General features: G+C 37.5%; 1 protein-coding gene across 1 annotated transcript; it reads right to left on the bottom strand.

Moving 5' to 3' along the window:
- Window positions 1-1,177: 1,177 nt before the first annotated feature.
- LOC105444357 lies at window positions 1,178-22,767 on the bottom strand. The gene is made up of 12 exons (XM_030998927.1): window positions 17,551-22,767; window positions 14,411-14,443; window positions 13,476-13,847; window positions 11,850-12,065; window positions 10,619-10,804; window positions 9,779-9,950; window positions 6,060-6,149; window positions 5,512-5,646; window positions 4,774-4,842; window positions 3,962-4,091; window positions 3,529-3,736; window positions 1,178-2,413 (listed from the first exon to the last, which is right to left on the bottom strand). The coding sequence occupies exons 1-12, from the start codon at window positions 22,146-22,148 to the stop codon at window positions 2,254-2,256; spliced, it is 6,369 nt and encodes a 2,122-aa protein (XP_030854787.1). The 5' UTR covers window positions 22,149-22,767; the 3' UTR covers window positions 1,178-2,253.
- Between the last annotated feature and the right edge of the window lie 351 nt (window positions 22,768-23,118).

The raw sequence follows: 23,118 nt of genomic DNA, 5'->3' as shown, positions 1-23,118 counted from the left end.
TATATTTGTTAGACCATTTGAAATAATAATACAACACAAAAATTTGAAAAACCAGGGTTATTCCTTATGTTATCTATTGTTTTGATAATTTCTTATGTATTTCTTTGTTTTTTTAACTTATGTATTTTATTGTTTTTGTTGTTTTATTTCATTTCCAACTATAATTCAACTATTTTGACCCCAAAATAAACACCTAAAATCTAAACAAGACCAAATAACCAATGTTTTACCTCTTTATTTGAAAAATGAGATTTCCATATGTTTTGTACACAAATCACAAAAATGAGCGATTTTCGGGCTGACATGCGAAGACAAAAGGACACGTGACTTTGTAATGGTAGGTCCGATTTTCGAAAAATTTCTTTCAAAAGTTGCGCAAGACTCGAAAGAAAAAAGTCACAAAATTTCCGTGCAAGATTTTCTTGCGTTAAAAAATTATCGCGAAAAATGTCGAGGGGGGGGCTTCTCAAGCCCCCCCCCCGGGCTAAATAGGGTTAAGAGGAGTGAATACCTAATACATGTACCTTCAATATACTCTTCTACAAACATCGTTCAGAATTTATGCAAGTGAATTTTGGTCAAATAATCTTTGATCTAAGTCTAAATGATGTGTTCATTTTGTTTCCCCCTTATTAGAATGTTTGTGAGTTTTTTCATTTGATAAAATAACATAAGGCAGAGAAATTCCATGTCAGATCAAAAGTCAAGAAATCTATACATGAGGAAGCTAACAATTTGGATGAACATTATATACTTACCAACTATTCATAAATAAATGTATATGTCTAATTACAAAATAGTTTAATGTGATTTTGAATGTATGTTTGATTTACTGTTTCAAATTTGTTTTTACTAAGGAGTATTAATACTTACCATTTCTATTAGATTATTGTATCAATTTTATTTCATCATAATTTATTATCACTGAAATCTTGTAGCAGTATTCATGTCTATATCATAGAATAATGTGAATTGAAAATCACTATGACATTTCCATTAGAAAGATGTTAACCTAAGTTGTTGACCATGCAATGAGATATGTTAATGAGAGAGCTAATAATACAAAAAAAAAAAAAAAACAGGAACAGAGCTTTTGATCTAACATAGAATCTCTGCTATGTTTAAAGTTTCTACAGAGGGTCAAATTTAAGTACCTGAACAGACCATTTGTTTTTTGAATTGCACATAAACCCACTGACATAAATTCTGATGATACTCCATAGTTACCAAAGTTTCAGTTTAAATTAAACAATAGAAAATAGCCAGTAATCTGAAATTTTAACATCTTCTTGTGAATTAGCAATACTGTAGAGAAGGATGAAAACCTTTCCTGTATGGCATTATCAGAATCTGGAAGTTACATATTTAAAAGTATTTTGTGCACAGTTAACAAGTACCACCTTTCCAATAAATATGACCAATATAAATACACAAAGAGAGTACACAAATTCAGACATTTGCTGTGAACGTGGTAGGATAAAAGGAAGAAGAAAAGAGAGAAATGTTACAATTAATATTTTTATTTTTTTACATATATGTAAGTGCCATTTCATTTGATCAAAATAGAAACATTATAGCATTGTCTTGTCAATTTTTCAAATGTTTGTATTTTAAATATGGAAATTCTTTACATTAAAATGATTTGCCTAGATTATCATATGAGAAGTTTGGAGCACAAGACACAGACCAAAATTAAAGGTGCAAACAATTAAGAAAGAATTTTGATTTCCTAGTCCTTACCAGACCAGGAAAATACCATGACATAGAAATTCTAGTTTCCAAATATAGATATTCAAAAGGAAACGTGAATCTCCTTCAATGTTGGAACAATATCTGCTAATAACTTCCCTGCGTAAGGGTCTATAGGAAGGCCCATTTCTACTGTAAACTTGTAAAAATGTGATCAGCCAAAATAAATAATTGACATTCTTTGCTGCATTCTTCTTCATTTGAAAAGAACTATGGGCCATGCAAGTCCAACTCTCTTCTAATTTTTGTTTCCTCTCCAAAACCGTTCCAAATTCCAGTATGCCAGTGGCCAGTCAAAGCCAACTGCAGATATTCCTTGAATCGAATCTCGCTTGAATTTCTGGTTTGTTAGGTCAATAATTAAGTCTTTGGATTTCTGCAAATATGCAAAGATGCAAATATTCCTTGGATCGAATCTCTCTTGAATTTCTGGTTTGTTAGGTTAAAGATTAAGTCTTTGGATTTCTGCTTATATTTGACTTCTGGGGTATGATTCTAACTAGCTCAAGCCACGGCCATGGCGGCAGCGCTCTGTTTACAGTCCACTTTAGTCCTATCCGCGTTCAACACGACATTCAGCTCCGTCAGGAATGTGATGCATTCCTCGTCGCTGTCGAATGCGAGGCTGTTTGCCACGTAGTCTACGGGGACCATGGGTCGAAATCTACACCGATGCGGACAATTTTAGCAGCCCAGTGGGAAGACAGGTTTGAATGTGGAAGGAGGAAAAGAGATAAATCACAAATTAGGAGCAATTCAGTAAAAATAAAAAAAACTACTTGTACAAAAATGAAAACTTCACAAATCTTACAAGAAAGAAATACTTACCTTGGCAATGATTAAAAAGGACACAAACATTTATCATGAGACATATCACATTGATTTTATTAAATATTGGAGCTTGATAAATCATCATGAACCAAAATATACATTATTTTAAAGCAGATAATTGATCACAAGATTTAGAAATATTATATACATATTGATTTAAATCATTAGAAGGATTAAATTAATATTCATGTTATATACATACTTACCCTTAACTCTAAACTGATATTTTACACAAGTGCTTCGTGCTAAATATCTACATTTTATGAATCATAAAAATCTATATCTTTAAATATATATAGTTCCAACATCAGCTCTCATATTTTTCCTTTGTTCGTGCAAATCGTACTTAAAATGTAGAAACTTACAATCTCTCTCTTTTTTTTAGAATATTACAATAGAAGTCTGAATTCGTACTTACCGAGCCTATAAAATTTAACATTTTCAATTGTTAGTACAAAAAAGGTAGTTACTAAGATACACAATAACACATGTACCTACAACAATTCAAATTTACAATAAAGAAAAATTACCCCTGAAAAAATGGGAGAGGACAGAGTCCCCTAACTCCATTATTCCTGTATATTTTTCATCTAAGTATATTGTGTCTCAATATTGTATTACATTTATGTACAACTTATTTCTTCTCTTTTTTCATCACCTCTGTATTTTCTTCCTATTAAATATTTAATCTAGGGGAACCAAATTCATAACTTGTCTCGATTATTCAACATTATCTCCCTGGTTTGAATTTTGTACCAAACAAAATATTCATAAATCAAATAATATGAAACTGGAATAAAAGCAACCCCCCCCCCCCCCCCCCCCCCGGCCCCCCCATATGTAACAATATAAAACTTTATCAACGGCCATGAATGTAATTGGAACATAATACAGAGTTGCTCTTTTGCTTTCTTAGAAAGGAACAGAACAAAGGCAAGGTATACGTACGATTTGGTGATGATCTTGATCGCCGCCTTCCGCTCGCGAGCTAGAAACATATCAATGACATAGGACCCCATGCGTGGGGCGGTACGATAAAGCTTGAAAAACTTATGATAGTCTGACATTGCCCAGGCGGAGCGCAGCGCCAGGGCGTGTTTTACAGAGGGGTCCTTCCGGGATTCCGGTTTGAGGGTCGCAAGGGTCGTGTTCATTTCTGGTGGAGGGGTGCAGGAGTCAAGGAAAAAACTTTTTATTCCTAGAGAATAGGAATGATGCAATTTATTCATACTTATATTACAGACATGTGAGAACATGTAGATCTTTTAATTAATTACAATACTAAAAACAAAATGAATGATATCAAATAATTGACAAACAGCAAAACCACATACAAGAAATAAGAATGTATTCTTTAGACCAGTGTGAATGTAAAGGATACCCATGGTGTTCTCCATAGAGATGTTATAGAGTATATGGTACGCCTGGAACTCATGGATATTACCGGGCATCCCCTCACCGTAGAGGGCTTTCAACTGGGTCTGGCACTGGTTGAACTCTGGGACATCCCCCTGTAGAAAGAAAATATGTGATTATATTTACACGTTATTTAGGCAATTCCTGGCTGTCTACCGCCTCTGGATCACTGGAGCGAAGACAGACGACAGTGATAACGTGATTAATCCTAAATATGCAGATGGATACTTCCTCCTATAAAATCGTTCACCGACTAGGGACCCTGGTTATTCAATGTCACCTATCTTCTCTCCAGTGAGGCAGCAGACAGCGAAGAAACTCCAACTTCAACATATCTGAATGTCTATGCTAGCCCCCCCCCCAACTACCTTCCTCCCCCCCCCCTTTTGTCCTCATGCTCCCCCCCCCTCTCTCTCTCTCTTTCTGTCTTTCTTTTTTTTCTGTCTTTCTATATTTTATAATTCAATTCAATTTTAATTTTATTGATTTAAATCCAAACTTATGGGATTATTCTCATTTTTTTTTTTCTACTCCATCTCTCAATGTTTTCAAATCCAATTTAAAAACTTATTTGATCAACTAAGAGATCTTATTTTGTAGAATTTAGTAAAAAGGAGCTCTTAACCAGCGCAGCTGAATATATTTCGTATAAAAGCTGCGCTATATAAATTTATTATTATTATTATTATTATTATTATTACTCAAAACCTTGACTGCGATAGAAGGGAAAAAAACATAATCTTGAGGTAGTCCTAACGCCCCATCTACTTTTCTCACCTTTTCAAGAGCTATCCTTCCATGCATTTCATACACCTCAACTGAGAACTCATTCCTGATGCACTGTATCTGTATCGTAGAGGGGGAATAAAAGATAAGTTACTTTCAAATGAAACACACACCATCTGTTAAAAAAAAATTATTGGCAAACTGGCCTAAATTGGCATTATGAGGTAATATACCACTCTTACAACCATGGTCAAATTTTGTTTTGCGGGCAACCCGATTTTCTGCAAAGACAAATAAATGTAATTGCCTATTTCAATTTGGCAATTAAATTATCTGTCCAAATCACATTCTTCTTACTTTCTACAAAATATCACATTTTTAAACTTAAAACATACCCATATATCTAAAGCAAAGTAAATGAGAATTTAAACAGAATAATCATAATTTGACATTTTCCATACATTTTGCCAATTCGAGGATCTGCAGAACCGTGCAGTAATTCATTTTCTTTCTGCAATTCCAATGCTGTTCTGCTACTGTATACCTTGCTATTTCTAACATTCTGAATCTTAAAACCACACTGAACTACTTATAGCTACTTGTGCCCTCTGTTGGTCCCCCATGATCCCCTTTTTTGTTAATTGAGAGCTGCTTTGATGAGATAACTAGCTGTCTGTGACCTTGCATGGAGGTCTAATCCCCCTGGCTGAACTAGTACAGACAGGCTTTAAGAAAAACTTCTTATGCCATAGCACGTCAGTGGTACGTTGCCTTTTTCTGCTCACTTACCGTGAGATCCTGCCTGATGGACTTGAGCTGCTCACACACGAAGCGGTAGTCCTGCTTGTCCTTCCATCGTTCCTTGACCTTGACCAGAGACTTACGAAGGACAGAGATCGGTCTTACCTGAGATGGGTCTGGCGCCTAGATTGTGGAGGGAGGGGAGAGGAAGGAAGGAAGGGGAAAGTAAAGTAATGGCTACGATTATCACTAATTTTCTCTGATGTCATATTAATCTGTAGAATTCACTTCATTGCCGAGCAGGCCAAAGCAATCTGGGGGGTGTTTCACAAAGATCCTAAAGTTGAACTTATCTCTAAGTTGGACTTAACAATTATGGAAAGCTGTAAGCATCCTTGAAAATATTTTGTAAAAGTTATTTTAAGAGGCTTAAAATGTTGATTCAAATCATTCTATTTTCTATTATCAAATAGATTGTATGTTCCGTTTTGATGTGATATGATAAGACCTACATGGGAAGATACCTATACCATTGTGGATGAAAAGGAAATGACTATCAACTGAATATTAAAGGACGACAATGGTGAATAACTTACGGATGTGAGCCTGAGGTACTGTTTCCATTCGTCCTGATTGGTGCCTACTATAGGTTCCATTGACCATTCAACATCATCACTTTCACCAGTCTGAAAGAATAAATCAAAACAAAAAATAAATTTAAAAAAACACTTACCACTTAATAGTGCATTACAATTAAAAAATAAATAAGATATCAAAAATAATAATCTACCTACTGTGTACATCTAATGTCATGATGTAAATTAATTTATACGCTACAGCTCTACAAGCTTGCTTTCATGTAGGTCCCATCATATTTCTCTCAGTTAAATCAGTACTCTATATTGACCACTTATCCTTATGTTATTTATGATGTTTTATTGATTGTTATGTTATCATTAGGCCTGAGTCATGTCGGGATTTTTATAAACCGGGTCCCGACGGCCTTGTACCGATCGGGACCCGGTGTCCCGAAATCAGCTCGCAGGATTTGCCACTTGCCTCTATAAAAAGCGCATATCATCAGTATGTCCCTTAAAAGTGACCTTTTTTATCAATTAAATAAATCAACACATGCATACCTCTGCTCAGATCGGTATATTCTTCCATTTGACATTATTTTTTATCCATGATTGGCGATGTTTAGTGCCATTTTCGCGCCTCTCAAAGTAAAAAAAACTGGGGCAGAAATAGAAAGACAGCATTCGAGCTGCCATTTTGATTTATGCAGGTTGAATAAATCTGCTCAAAAAATCTGAATGTTAGAATAATAAAACGGCTTTCTAAAAATTTCTTCTGTACAATATACCGATCATATAATATTTTAAAGACAAAATAAATATTTATCTCTTATTTTAAACATCGCATGCTTTTTTTAAAAGCTGAAAATTACTTGGTAATCAAGAGTTTCGATACGGATAGCTGTTGCAAGGCAAGTTCAGACTAGTATCGGAAAAATGCGCAGTGCTCCTCGTAATTAGCTTTAATGCGTGCCAGAACGAACCCAAACAAAGACGTGATCGTAACGAGAAAAAAAAATCATTAAAAACTACGAGAGCACAATTGGAAAGACAACTACTGCTCAAAATTACCATAATCAGATAGATAACTGGGACAATGAATTCAATAATCGCCCAAGAAATGCCTCAGAAATTGTGATAATCGAGGAGTAACTGGGTACATTTTTATCGCAAGGGGCCTGCTGCAAATACTCGAATCCTTTGTTATACTGCTTTTTACCGTAGAGGGCGTTATTTGCCTCGTATAGCCTCGTGTTCAATTTAAACACGTGTAATTCGGATATTGCAGCAGGCCCTTCTGATAATGATTGCACCTATAGTAACTCCTTAAATATCACTATTTATGTGGCTTTCCTTTGACAACTATTGTTTTCTTCCTCCAAGTTATGTATCTGCTTACAATAATTTTGAGTAGTTGTCTTTCCAATTGTGCTCTCGTAGTTTTTAATGATTTTTTTCTCGTTATGATCACGTCTTTGTTTGGGTTCGTTCTGGCACGCATTACAGCTAAACGAGGAGCACTGCGCATTTTTCCGAGACTAGTCTGAACTTGCCTTGCAACAGCTATCCGTATCGAAACTTCTTGTGATTACCAAGTAATTTTCAGCTTTTAAAAGAAGCATGCGGTGTTCAAAATCAAAGAAAAAATATCTATTTTGTCTTTTAAAAATTATTCGATCGGTATGTTGTAAAGAAGTACTTTTTAGAAAGCCGTTTTATTATTCAAACATTAATGTTTCTTTCAACCTGATTTATTAATCCTGCCGAAAGACCCGGCCAGTACAGTAGCTAGCTAGCAGCTGGCAACAACAACCCCATGGGGCGAACTGCCTTGCAACCCATATATTTATATCAGCAGTTCGGATTGATTCAGGATGAGCTAGAATATGATTGGTAACAATTAAATACTTAAGTTTTAAGGTGGATTGATTTTAGTGGTGTGCAAAACTGCAATTTCTTACATATTTCGTTATTTTTTTCGGAGCGTCGGTTCTCAAAAAACGAAACCGGGACCCGACGGCAACGGTCGGGTCCCGGTGTGATCGACCGTACCGACTCAAGCCTAGTTATCATACAAAAAATAACTTGTACTTTATTTTGAAATGTATATGTAACATCAGAAATATAAAAATAAATGAAATGAAATGAAATGTAAGAAATATTGACTCTAGTATTAAAGTACAGGATATGACAATATATTTGCCAACATTTTAATTTCCTGTTCTGGTTCCTGTTGGCCTACTCTTTGTTTGACAACGAGCCAACCATATCGCAAAGTCTCAAACAGAAATTCTGGAATACAAAGGCCAACCGTACCAGGGAGCTGATGTTTCTGAAGGATGGAAATGTTACTTCACAGACTTGGTTGAACCATCAACAAATAATCAAGACTGCCATGTGTCAACCAAAACTCCAGTAGAATGCAAGGCTAGCATCCCATCCTTGTTGGAAACAGCCCTATCACCTCCCAAGAGCTGAACGCAGCAGCTGCTAACCTCAAAAAAGGCAAAGCAGGCGGTCCTGATAACATCAGTTCCGAGGACATCCAATACCTAGATGACACTGCTAGAAGACTGATACTTCTGATATTCAATGCCTTCTTGACAGAATCATACACCCCCACAGAGTCTTGTGCTGCCTTAACGTAAAGGGAAGGGCAAAAATCCTAGAGACCCCAACAATTATAGAGGGATAACCTTGACATCAACTATATGTAAGTTACTGGAACTGGTTCTCAAACCTCGTATTGAGAGATCCCTCCTTCAGAGTGACATTCCAGATGAGCTCCAGTTTGGATTTCAAACACGGCACTCTTGCATCCTCACCTCTTGCTGCCTTGAAATTACAATAGAGCTTAATACTGCCAGCAAGAAACCCACCTATGTTACCCTTCTTGATGCTGAGAAGGCCTTTGACAAGGTGTGGGTTCCCTAACCATTTTTTTACTTTGTATTTCAAATATGTTTTGCATATATCTTTCGAACATCATTTGTAATCTTGAATATTTTTGTTTTTTTAATGGTTGAACCAATAAATAAAATGAAATAATCATAAGCTATGAATTTTTGTTGAATTGGCCTGTACAGCTAGATGGAGCAACAGAATTGTCTTCTTTACAAGAATTATTTGACTTGTTGAGATTTCTTTGATTTATTTTCTTGCAATGAGGAAGACTGCAAAACGATTATCCTTAATTTCACAAGAGTGTTCTCAACAGCGATTCTAACATACTGAAACTGACAATAACTGGGACTAAAGGACAGGACCTTCTATCATCTCTTCTTCTAATTTCTGTAGTGTAGCTTTGTTTTTGTCTTGTTTTGTCCTGTCATGTCTTGTTTTGTCTTGTCCTGTCATGTCTTGTTTATCTTGTCCTGTTACGAATTGTTTTGTCATGTCCTGTCTTATCTTATTATGACAGTTTCCTGTCCTTTGTGTCCTGATTTGTAATTCTGCTCTTTTGTATATTTCGACTTTAAAAGCGATTATGAAAATATGTTATTACATCATATATCTATTTTACTGTAATTATTAAGACACTTTAAGATGATTTATGAAAATAAAGTTCATATTATATTTATTCTTGGTAACCTACAGAAAACAAGCTATGCTCTCCAGTAGGTTCCTGTTTCATTTCATAATTTTGAAGTTACTTTGTCAACTATGTTCTTTATTGTGCAAACAATTGACATATGAAATGGAATAACAATTTGAATCAATCAATTGATCAATCTTACCAAGACTTCATTGATCTGAAGGGAGAGTTTCTGAGTTCGTTGCTTCTTGCCACCGCTGCCACCGCCAGACGGACTGTCCTCCTCCCCTAACATGTCCTGGAATCTGGCTGCGCGCTTCTGCATGCGCATTGCACGCTCTTTGTCATTCACATAGTTTACATCGCCGACATTCCTGAGCAAAACATAAAGGTGTGGTCAAAATAAGACTATAAAATTCTATGAAACCACTCAAGTATTATGAAGTCTTTTCTAACACTTCACAATATCACATAAAATCATGGGTTACCAATGAAAGTATCAATTGAAATCTTCAAGGAGTATAAGAGAGAAACACAGTTTAAGCAAAATAAATGAAAAGGAGACTGGTCTCCAAATTTAGCTATTTCCATGCAATGGGGGACAATTCCCACCCAAAAATATTCAAGGTCCTATTACATGTAAGTGTTTGTTTGTTTGTTTGTTTGTTTGTTGTTCTTTTTTTTATGGGGGGGGGGGGGTCTCAAAGTGGAAAAAAGTACACACATTGTTAAGGTCCTTATAATAATATCTATAATAATAAGTACATTTTTATCTAGTACATTATCCTCATGAAGACTCTATGCGCTTTACATAGTAGTGTAAAACGTTGGCAATGTTTATTGAACTACATGTACATCGTACTACACATACTTTGGGAAAATGCACAATATACAAAAGGAATAAGAAAATGATCAACAAAGTGGCACATTACATTTAATTATAGATTGTAAAATAAAATGAGTGTAGAGATATTAGCCAAAGGATAATCATTTCTCAAACCTGTGGGCAGAGAAGACACACTTAACATTACTCAGTTCTTACTTGTTCTTCCCCTTCGGTCCTTTCTTGCCTGGTGTTCTTTCGTTCCTTCTGTTAATCTCCGCTTCTTCGCTCTTCCTCCCCCTACCTCTTCCCCTCCCGCGGCCGCGACCTTTGCCCTTCTCCTTCCTATCAGTAGACAGCGACAGGTAGTCCCGTTCGTGGCTCCTAGATCTTCTGTCCCGATCACTGGAAGGATAGGTAAAATAATTTATGATTTTAATTTCTTTGAATTTACAAATGTATATTTAGATTTTCTCTCATTCAAATGATTTGTTTAAATTTGAATTGTTTTCATACTTATTTAAATATATATAAATATATATGTCTAGTACATCTTGATTTGTTATTATTTTTAATTATATCTTGATTTCTATATCATTTACCTTCATTTGAATTGTTAATACTTTCTTTTTGGAATGATTCTTTTTGATGTATTCATTGACATCGTGATTCAACAAATGTTAAATTAACTCTACAAAATGTTACAAAGCTTGCCTATTATAATAGTTATAATAAAGAGAGTTGCAATTGTTTAAATTGTTCTATGTTGGTGATGATTTCAATTGAGGAGGGAGCCTGTTCGAGAGTCTGGAACGGTAACATTGCAAGAAATCATATTCGTGAAACATTCTGTGAGTCCTGTGTGTTAACAGATCGAACATACAATACAATAAAAAGTAAAATCTTCAAGGAAATTATGCTTGAATACATTTATTTGCAAAAATTTGAACCACCTATAACTATGCTTTAACTTGAAGAAAAGCAAACCAATTAATTGTAACAACTTTTCATAGCTCAAACAGCAAATAGGGGAGATAAAATTTGACAAGACTCCTATCATCATGAAGGCAATGTTTCAAGCTGCACCTTTTCTTTTAACATTCACCACTACAACTTAGTGAAACCAGGGGGGTGTTTCACAAAGATCCTCAGTCAAACTTAACTCTAAGTTGGAGAGCCATTTGCGGCCTCAAAAACAAAAATTCCAAGTGTTTTAGACATTTCATAAATTCCACATCAAGAACATGAAATCTCCTTGATAATAGAAGATGTGAATCAACATTTTATGCCTTTTAAAATAACCTTTACAAAATATTTTCAAAGATGCTAAAGGCTTTCCATAATTGTCCAACTTAGAGATAAGTTCAACTTAGGATCTTTGTGAAACACCCCCCCCCCCCCCCCAGTATTCCAAAGTATGAAATGCATAATTGTCCTATATTACACTCACTCTCTGTCTCTGTAAGATCTCGCTCTTCTCCTACGTGAACTTGAAGAGGGAGACCTGCTACAGCCAGGACTTCTAGACCTAGACGGAGACCGGGACCTGGACCGGGACCTGGATCGGCTATTTGAACTACCACTGTCGCTGCTGAAGTCCCTGGAGAAGCCAAAGATCTTGCGGCCGTGGCGCCCCTTAGCAGGCTCAGCTACTCGCGTGGGGAACCTGGGCAAATGAAAGCAATAAACTTAAAAATTATTAAAGCCACACTGTCCCAGAAGCACTACCGCTCAAGCGCAATCTCAGGTCAGCTGTAGCAGTATTGTCCAGTATCTCAGTTACACACTGTTGGTAAGTTGACCATGAGATGGCGCTGTGCAGTAAACAGTACACCAGGGCACAAATTTCATCAGTTCAGTACCTCTTTAAAACTACTTAATCTGCAAAAAAATGACAAGGAACAGAGCACAGTAAATCAACAATTTCAGGGGCTGATATGTTGAAGATTCAGAAGAACTAATTCTTGAGTTTGAAGGGCAAAGTATATGCAAAAGTGATAGCATGAACCCTCCTGACCTGTAAAAGTCATATCAATCTGTGAATACTTAATGTTAGTCTAACACATGCATTAAGCCCCCATCTGCGCAATGCGGTAAACCTCTTAACCTCTTTACCTCATCAAACTAAATGATATCAGCTTGTGCAATTCATATGTCTGTATCTCACAAATAAATAAGAATGCTTAGCGGCCTTCATAGAGTACCGAAGCTGTGACATCATAAAAATTAATGTTTAGAATTTCTCAATTTTTTCTTCATTTTCCAATAGAGCAGCCAAAGAAAATGTCCAAATGTCGAAAAAACAATTGAATATGTTTGGTATTGGTCGAGATATGACCATCTGGATAGATAGATTTCCTATAGGAACTCAGTGTTATTTTGCTCTGGTTCCCAATGTTATGAACCAGAGCAAAATAACATTGAGTCCCTATAGCAAATCTATCTATCCAGATGGTCATATCTCAGCCAATACTTAACATATTCAATTGGTTTTCGACTTTTGGAGATTATTTTTGATGCTCTTGCAGGAAATGAAGAAAAAATTGAGAAATTCCCAAAATAGATTTTTGATGACGTCACACTTCACCACTCTATTGCATGCAACTTTTATAGTCAAGTCCACTTCCCATTCATTTACATGTGAAATGGTTTTATTGTGCAGCAGTATTTTTTATCTGACAATTTACCAAGTCATGGCTTTGGGCAAGAATATATAAGTTCAAATAATGCTATGGTGCCATTCAAAACTGTCAAACTGTTAACCAATTCAAAACTTGTCTAAGGCACATTTATTCAAAATTGCTTTTGATGATTAACTTACTCTGTTCACATCGATGTGTATTTCATATGTATAGTAATTTGTAGGTTTGTTTACACTTTTTTTGTTTTGTTTAATATGTAATTGTTTACCAGTCTATTTTGTTTGTTATAGCGCTTACAGAATTCGGTGGTAGGGCCTCCACGGAAAACAGTATTTAACTACTGATGGAGCCACCTTACTAAAAAAAGACTAATAAATAAATAAATAAATAAGCGCTTTATAAGCAACGTTTTTATTATTATTATTATTCCCTACCTGCTCTGTTGGTTCTCCGGCATCTTATTCCACTGACCACGCCCTCTGCCACGCCCCCGGCCCCGCCCTTGCCCGATTCCCTGTCTAGATACATCCAGGTAATCATCGCTGCCGATGCGGAGCGGGTTCTCCTGGCTGCGCCTGGCGCTCCAGGGTGCTTCGGGTTGTTCGTGGGAGGACTTAGGGGTGGGGGTGGGGGTGGGGCGGGCGGGGCTGGGGCGGGCGGAGAGAGGGAGGGGCTCCAGACTCCAGTCCTTGGTCATGACGGTGCCCTGGCTGTGAGCCTCGGTCAGGATCTTCTTGAGGTGGGACTCCACCTTGTCCTTCTCGGATTCATTCTGGCAAGAATTGAAGACTCTCTGGACGTAATCCCTGTGGAAAGACAACGAATGGCAAGACATGCATTAAAGCTTATCTGCACTAGTCTATAGGAGGGTTTAGACCACACTGCAAGGTCATTGGACAGGTGGTTATCTCATCAACTCAGCTCTCAATTAACATAAGAAAAAAAGGATCATGGGGGACCAATGGTCATCGATTAGGCATTGTTTTCTATGTAGAGGGAGCAAGTACATGTAGGTACAAGTAGGGCAGTGTGGCTTTAATAAGTTGTCATCTCGTCCCGCAAACAAACGCTAATTCCAGGTATGATAATGATTATTGAATGATATGTATAATTCCACACATAATGTTTATTCAAAGAAGTCTGACATACTAAACATGTATAATGAAAAGCATAGAAGAAAAAAAAAACACCTAAAATCAGATTTCAGATGAAAGGACAATACAATAAATTGTATTACTTAATGTAAAGATTTATTTGGGGTATTCAAATTGAAAAGATATTGTTAATTATCACTGATCAAGTACTGTGCGGTTACACACATATTCTCCTGATTAAGATATAGAACTTTTAAATTAATGTGAATACTTACTTCAAGGTTGGTGGCCAATCAGCAGGACTGACTCTGCAAGGCAACAAAGAAAAAACAGAAAGGTTGTTTTAAAGGAGGTTTAAAATGCCAGACACATCTATAAGGAAACATTAGAAAGGATTGTTTTTAATAAAGTACTGTATGGATATATTAAGAGGAGGGAAATATAACATGCACATTTCCCTAGTTCGAAGCATTGTCCTAGTGCATGAACTATACAGATTTGTATTCAAAGTTCATGCACTTCAAAAAGCTAACCTGCTCAGATTCAGAAGGAATATTCCATTACAGGTAATAATGTGGATACAAGTACAGTTAACTGAATTATTCATAATCATAAATTTCATGTTTTTTGTGTTTGAGTAACTCAAAAATGAAAGGTTGACTGGTTGAATGAGGGCCTTTGTTGAATACTTTTATATGCAAGCTTTGATATATCACACTCTCAAGAAAAAAAAATCAGAAACAAAAATTGTCTGACATACTTTAAAATATTACCAAACTAAGAAAGGGTATGAATAGTTTAGCATACATGTACATCCCTTAAAGATCACTTAACGTTTCTCATTCCCTATTAGACAGTCAGCAGTCTAAAAGAAATAGAGTACGAAAGTGTGACGTCAAACGGACCAAGTTGTCAAGGTAGCTGTATCCAAACAATGCATTCTAAAGAAACAATGCATTCTGAACAAACAATGCATTCCAAACAGCATTCCAAACAATAAACCATTCAATCAGATCTGCGAAACGATGAATGTCAGGTCTATTCCTGTAACATTCCAAGCCCAATCTTACTTGTCGCAGTAATGATTCTACGAGTACATATTGTTTCACTGTAAAATTTATCAAGAAAACATAAAAATATTTTTGCCTCCCTTGGCACATGCCAATCCCAACCCTGTCAACATCCAATTCAAACGAAAAAATATATATCGTTTTGCAGTTTAATTTGGAATCTTTGAACACAACATATTACAATAGTCATTCCACATTTTCTGGTTTGGCTTTTACAACAATTTTGTTAATCAGAGCCCTAAAAAATGCATGCATAGAAAAGGCAAATATATCTGCACACACTGCATCCATTTTTGTTTGACGACTACACCGTGTCTGATGCCTGGAATTTCAAAAGGAACGATTGGCAACGTGATGCGAGATCAAAAATCTTTGCTTGTCAATTAAAATCAACTATTTTCTTCAAATTTTAGACAAAATTCTCACCCGTGTTTATTATTTTAAAAGACATTACATTTCATCTTAACAATATGGCAAAAAAAGAATTTTATTGTTGCCAATTTCAAGAACAATATGTGATAAATTTAGACAAAAAAATAAATCCAGTCAGGTAAGGTTAAAATCAAATTTAGAGTTTGAACCCGGCACGAAATAAAAATAAAACAGATGCCTACATGTATATGGTATAAATATAATGCATTAAGGAAGGCAGGAAAAGTGCTGAAGTTCTTATCAAACCTACAGGTGAATATATGTGTATTTGCTTCTGTTACAATGATATCAATATTTAATGTCTCAAAGACTGCATTTATAGAGACTACGTGTACAAAGGTCGGGGAAAAAATGTTGTAAAATGATCTGTCCCCGAGTTGGTGATCAGTTAACTCTTGCGAAATCTGTTGAAGGGTCTGTTATTTCGACATTATATATCACTAGATCAATATACCAGTACAAACAATGCCATGATGGGGAATTCCATGCTCTACACATAACTTGTACAGGATGTTACAAGAAACTTTTTTTCTTGGGGGGGGGGGGGGAGGGTCCATACTCTATACTTGTTTGCATGTACATGTAATGTTAAAGGTGAAATTCAAAGAAAATCACAAATATGTCAACTAATGTATCACTAGAAACTAGTAAGCTAACAGATGGCCATCGTACAAGCTTTAGGTCAACTAAACATCGGGTGATTTATAAAAATACGAATACAACCACCTCCATAGCAGCTGGGATATACGAGAGATTCGCCGGAAAAATAATGATGTTTTAATGACGTCACTATATGGACCAATACTGCCCAAGCAGACGACATACCATAAAGAATGAACATAATTGCATAGCTATTATTTGTCAAATTATAATGAGTTTAGTGTATATAAATGTAATGGCATGTCAAACCATTCAAAAGGGGATATGACCCGATTCTGATAACTGAAGCCTCGGTCACAAATGCCATTACGAACTGCTACGAACGCCGTACGAACGATTTTCAGACAATGGAAATTCGGGAAGACAATGGAAAAACAGGGAGATTCGTACGAAATAATCGTTCGTACGAACCTTTGTAACCGTAGCTTAAATACACAGGATAGGGGTTAATTAACAATCAAAGAAACCAGACTTTCAAATTGAAAAACCCCCGGAAAGATATTAAGGACAGCATTTGTTCCGTCTTGAAACGCCGAACATACCGCGGTGTGTGCAGCTGAATATACAATGGCGTCTTATTTTGTTTACAAGCGACAGATTCCTTTATTTTTGTATCGCTGCATTTGTCATCAAAATAGAACCATGCGCGGGGTTTAGAGTGAGGCAATAGATTATACATTTAGCCTGACGGTAGTGAAGTAAGAGAAAGAACTGAAGAGAAGATGAAAACACAAGCACTGAAAATGTGTGAGGTGTCACGGGACATCGTCTGCTTGTGCAAATCAGTGTGATCTCACACATCTCAGCAGCGTTCGAAGAGCTCTTCAGGTGCTATGCCGGGGCTGTATTTAAACGTTTTGTAATTTATAATAATTATTACTGTGAATGTTTCCAAGCATTGAATTTCGATAACCTTGTTGAATCAAAGTTTCAACTTTGCAATAATGAAAATAAAGTTAGTTTTTAAAGTCAAGTTTTTAAAGTCAATGAATATCTACTTTAAAGCATTACTTCCTTTCTATTATTCTAATTAGAAATTCTACTTTTAAAATACTAAAAGTTCAGAAGATTCAAAGAGAATGAGAAAGAAAAGAGAGAGAGGGAAAGAAAAGAGAGAGAGGGAGAGAAAGAGAGAGAGAGAGAGGGGAGAGAGAGAGAGAGAGAGAGAGAGAGAAAGAGTGGGAGGAGAGAGAGAGAGACAGAGAGGAGCATGGCGACAGATTTTCACATAGGTGTCTATTTTTAAGTCTTACAAAGATTTGTCCTTGACAATCTGCTTTCCATCAAAAGAAAGTTCTTGCGTCTCATCCTTAGGCCTGGCCACATCCGTTTCAATGCTGTCTACATCTTTTGTTCCTCCTCTACTGCTTGTGTGGGTTCCAGCAAAACTTTGCTGTCCTCTTCCATTTCCTCCTTTCTGTCTGCCTATTTGTCCAATTTGTCTTCCTCTCTGTATATTCATCAGTCTTTTTTGTCCACCTATCTGTCCTCTTTTTCCTCCTACCCATTTACCAATTCGTCCCCCACGTAATCGTCTGCCTATCATCCTTCCTCTCAGACTTCTAATCCGTCTTTCTTTCCTTCTTCTGTTTCTCATCCTTCTTTCCCAGGCAGAATCACCTCTTGGAGGACCGATTTCTGAGCCAGACAAAGGGGCATGTTCAGATTGGACCATGTCTGAACTTTGCGCTGGATCATCCTCTGCTGTAAATAGTTCTAAGTTTGATCTTATATCTCCTTCCGAATTACCAATTCGTCCCTCTCCTATTCCACACGTTTGTTCGTCTATCCTTCCTTCTCTCAGACTTTTATTTTGTCTTTGATCTCTCCTCCTTCTGGTTTTCATATTTCTTGTCCAAGCAGCATCATCCTCTACTGTAGATGCATGTAGTTCTAAGTTTGATCCATGAATTGTTGAAGGATTCATCCGAAATTCTCTATTCTGTTGCAAGTCCTGAGAACAGGGAGGGGCACTGGTAGAAACTTGAGGCCCAAGGCGCAATCTCAATGTGTCACCCAATGAACAATCTCTTTGTTCCTCGAAGGAATGAGGCGGATACTCAGACCAAGTCTCCATCCTTTGAGTAGTTCCCAGGTCCTTTGAAAGACGATCCTGTGGTGAAAGATCCGCTGCAAAAGATGACCGATCTCTTTGTTCCTCGAAGGAGTGAGGCAGATACTCAGGCCAAGTCTCCGTCCTTTGAGTAGTTCCAGGGTCGTTTGAAGCACGATCCTGTGGTGAAAGATCCGCTGCAAAAGATGACCATTCTCTTTGTTCCTCTAAGGAGTGAGGCAGATACTCAGGCCAAGTCTCAGTCCTTTGAGTAGTTCCAGAGTCCTTTGAAGCACGATCCTGTGGTGAAAGATCACCTGCAAAAGATGTGCCACCATATCCATACGGCGTAGTACTTTGTCGGTTGTCAAGGTTCTGTCCCAGTTGTTGACAATGATGTGCTTGCATTCCTGCTCTCAGGTTCAGAAAACTGCTATTCTCCATTTCCTGAGTGTACGTTATGGACCTTCTTTCCAGTTCAATGAGATTCCGATGATCTTGATAATTTGCACCACCACCCTTCTTTCTTTCTTTATGCAAAGCAGGTGCATCGTGTGAAACAGGAAAGAACTCTCTTCTTGGCCCAAGACGAGATCCTAAGCCATGCCTTAGAGAATGGACAGGCTCCTTACTTGCATCAACATCCCTGGTTAGAGGATCTGGTCTTCTATGCAAACTACTTTTTTCTGTAAGATGATGAGCATTGTTTTGATAATCTACTGATATTTCCCTTGTCTGAGGAAAAGATGCTTGGAATCTGTTGTCCAAAGGCACATCCCCTCTGGTCTCTGAAGAGCAATTAGTACTTTCTGATCGGGTTTCCATCCTTCTTCTTTCGTTAATGTCAAAGGGATCTGTAGCAAAAGGCTCTATTCTTTGACCAATGATGGTTTGATGTCCATCTGCTGCATGTACATGAAACATCTCTTCTCTCTCATTATACAAGACAGCATCATTCCTTGACAGGATTGTCTGGCTCCTTTCAGAATCCCTGATAGTACTTGTATGTCTTTGGTAATCCCCAGGAAATGTGTCTCTGCAGTCTCTTCGTGTTTCATCCAATTTAGAGGAATGTTGATAATCAAACAGAAAATTGTTGTTATCATATCTCTGTAACTCTTGTTTGGGAACTGCCAAAGACAAGTCATCCTGATGCTCATGGTAAGGCCAAAGACGAGCTACCTCAGTTTCTCTTCTGTTACTGAAGCTGGCTCCTGCCATTGACCTAGTCTCACTTTTCATCGCCAAGGAAGACCAAGTACTAGTGTCGTGCAATTGATTTAATCGCTTTTCCTTACAAGTAGACTCAGAGTCAAGGGCAGGACTGTCCTGGGTTGGCACATCCTGGGGAGACTGCACCGTCTCACTTAAAAACCTGTCTCTCGACTTTCTCTCCATATCCCTTTCCCCATCACTGCAACCATCTCTTGTTGTATCTCCTCTTTGGTACAACTCAATACCTTCTTGTCCTTTTTGCTTTGAAGGATTTAAAGGTGACATTCCACAATTTTCGTTGAAGGCAGTGTCACTCCTTGAGAGAGTCTTTTCCTGACTTCTAAGACCACGAGAGACACTTCTTGTTAAGTAAGGAGCAACATTTGGATGTAGATTGCCTTTGGTTGTGTCATGATATCCATATGGTCCTTGTTGCTGGGTTGGACTGACAGGGTGAGGATTCCTATTAGAGCTCAATTGTGCAACATTGTCTCCTTCCTGATGCATACTTGCGTGGGTATAGGTAACAGGAGTCTCACTTTTAGACTGCTCTTCATCTGCACTTTCAGATCCAAACAAACTTTCGTTTTCAGATACATGTACACTGATAGCTGTATTTCTTGTTTTGTCTGTGCTTTCACTTTCATTTCCACTGCAGGAACCATCAGTACTCACATATATAATGTCATCCGCTCTTCCAGTTACATCTGCTCTGTTGATTTCATCCACTTTTCCTGTTTCATCAGCTCTTACGATTTCACCCGCTCTTCCCATTTCATCAGCTCCTAGGATTTCATCCACTCTTCCCATTTCATCTGATCTTCCCATTTTATCTGCTCTTCCTATTTTATCTGCTCTACTGATCACATCTGTTCTTCCGATTTCATCCGCTCTTCCAGTTTCATCAGCTCTTCCAATTTCATCTGATTTTACGATTTCATCTGATCTTTCGATTTCATCTGCTTGTCCGATCACATCTGCTCTTCCCATTTCATCAGCTCTTTCCATTTCATTCGATTTTACGATTTCATCCGCTCTTCCCATTACATCCGCTCTTTCAGTTTCATCGGCTCTTCCAGTTTCATCGGCTCTTACGATTTCATCGGCTCTTACGATTTCATCTCTTTTTCCAATTTCATCTGGTCTTCCAATATCAACAGCTGTTCCCATTTCATCTGCTTTTCTGATTTCATCAGCTCTTACCATTTCATCTGCTCTTACGATTTCATCTGCTCTTCTGATTTCATCAGCTCTTACCATTTCATCTGCTCTTACCATTTCATCTGCTCTTCCGATTTCATTCGCTCTTACGCTTTCATCCGATCTTCCGAGTTCATCTGCGTTTCTAATTTCATCCAGTCTTCCAATTTCATCTGCTATTTCAATTTCGTCTGCTCTTCCGATTTCATCTGCTCTACCGATTTCATCCGATCTTCCGAGTTCATCTTCTTTTCTTATTTCATCCGGTCTTCCGATTTCATCAGCTATTCCGATTACATCTGCTCTTCCAGTTTCATCAGATCTTCCAATTTCATCAGCTCTTACAATTTCATCTGCTCTTCCGATTTCATCCGCTCTTCCTGTTTCATCCACTCTTCCCATTTCATCCGCTCTTCCAATTTCATCCGCTCTTCCGATTACATCAGTTCTTCCAATTTCGTCGGCTCTTCCAAGTTCGTCTGCTGTTCCCACTTCATCAGCTCTTCCAATTTCGTGTCCTCTTCTGATATCATCCGCTCTTCCGATTTCGTCTGCTCTTCTGATATCATCAACTCTTCCGATTCCATCTAATCTTCTAGCTTCATCAGCTCTTCCAACTTCATCTGCTCTTCCGATTTCATCAGCCCTTCCGATTTCATCTGCTCTTTCATTTCGGGTTTCATCTGCTCTCGCAATTCCATCCTCTGCAGATTCTTCTGCTCCCCTTATCTGTCTCTGATCCATACTACTGTTCAATGTACAGCACTGCATTACTTGCTGAGCTACGTCATAAGTGATATCAAAGCTACGTTCAATCCAGCTAAAGAAACCTCTTGTTCCTTCATCATTGCCAGACGTGGGCTTCCATATTGCCTGTGCAAGAAGCAGCAATCTTCCAAACATCGAATATGCTCTCCGCAAGTGATTACTGATCACCTCGAACAAAGAATAACACTCCTGTAGATTTGCGATGCAGTCTTCCAGCGAGACTGTCAGGTGATGATTGATAGAGCTTGATTGTTCAGAGTGTTCCTCAGGGGTTGCTGTGATTCCTCCAAGCAGTTCATAAATCCTTTGGTTCCCACGATGTTGTTCATAAAACATTAAATGCTGCCAAGCTTGTTCAACACCAATCCCACAATTCTGGACAATCCAGGCATTAAACTGGCCTGTGACTTCATCGTTGTCCCGCCTATCCTCAGGATCCAAAAGTCTCTTGGCTATGTTGAGCCATCCACCATACAAGAATGCGTTCTGCAAAGACTGACTCCCCAAGGTCTCCAAAAGGTGTCCACTCTGCCGTATATCCTGTTCTAGTGACAGCAAAGGTCGTTCATGATCCTCAATGCCTGAATGTTCCATACCACTACCGTCAGACCACATGCAGACACCAGTAACAGTCAACAGGGACTAGCTTGCTAACAGACATGGGCAAAGTCATCAGGCCACGCACTGCATTCAACAGCACCAAAATAGTTTATGAAATGCAGATTTCTTGCATGTTATCAATGTAAATAATTACACAGCGAGCACTTCACATAAAATGGTGGCAAAGTACAGAAGTGGGCACAGATGGTAGTTACATAGTCGTGCAGTAAATCATGAGTGAATAACTTCCTCCAAAAAGCATATTCAACAGGTAACTTATAAATTGCTGCTCTTTCTTTGAATGCGCAAGGCACAACATAACATTGTGTGCTATAGTGATGAAAAGAATAATTGCTCGGCGTGTGGAAATTCCCAGGTTTTTGGACACGAGCCAACAATTTTGTAATGAATGCTGTGTGCTATTGTGACGAAATGCCCAATTGCTCTGCATGTGGGAATTCCCCAGTTATATTTTTGGACATGTGCCAAAAGCTTTGTTGCATAGCAAATTTTGAGATTCAGTGGAACAATGAAGGAAATACTTGAACATGTAATTCCTAGACTAAATCTACAACATTAATTTGCTGTCTAGCAAATGTTGATTCAAACTTCAAGTACCGGTAAGACAATAAGTGGGTCTGTACATGAACTGTTAAATAGTCTTGTCACATGTACATGTACAGTTTTTTTTTATAGCAACATGAATTGAAAAACAAAATCAATACTGTCACTTGAGCTAAGCCTACATGTATGTGGTACAGGGTGACTTTAAAAATATGACTGATTGCATAGTTTGCTGTGTTGCTAATAAATAGAATGTACATAACTGCAGCATGACTTGACAAATCAATCAATACTGTCAATTGGGCTAATTGGGGTAATAATAAATGCGCCTTGAAAGTTGAAATAGAATTTCTTGATAAACGGCGCTATAGAAATGCCTATTACTATTATTAATTATTATACATGTACCTACATGTACATG

The sequence above is a fragment of the Strongylocentrotus purpuratus genome, unplaced genomic scaffold (genome assembly GCF_000002235.5).
Source record: "Strongylocentrotus purpuratus isolate Spur 01 unplaced genomic scaffold, Spur_5.0 spur5_contig_861, whole genome shotgun sequence".
Classification (NCBI taxonomy): domain Eukaryota; kingdom Metazoa; phylum Echinodermata; class Echinoidea; order Camarodonta; family Strongylocentrotidae; genus Strongylocentrotus; species Strongylocentrotus purpuratus.
The sequence above is the reverse complement of the archived record's forward strand: the minus strand, read 5'-3'. Positions and strand labels throughout refer to the sequence as shown.

Bases quoted from the DNA above. Each gene is read 5' to 3' on its own strand.
- LOC105444357 (XM_030998927.1), bottom strand. From the start codon at position 22,148: ATGTGGTCTGACGGTAGTGGTATGGAACATTCAGGCATTGAGGATCAT. The intron at 6,150-9,778 runs GTAAGATTGATC...TTATTCTTTCAG, and splicing joins TTCAGATCAATGAAGTCTTG to ACTGGTGAAAGTGATGATGT. The intron at 2,414-3,528 runs GTACGTATACCT...GCATCGGTGTAG, and splicing joins ATCAAGATCATCACCAAATC to ATTTCGACCCATGGTCCCCG.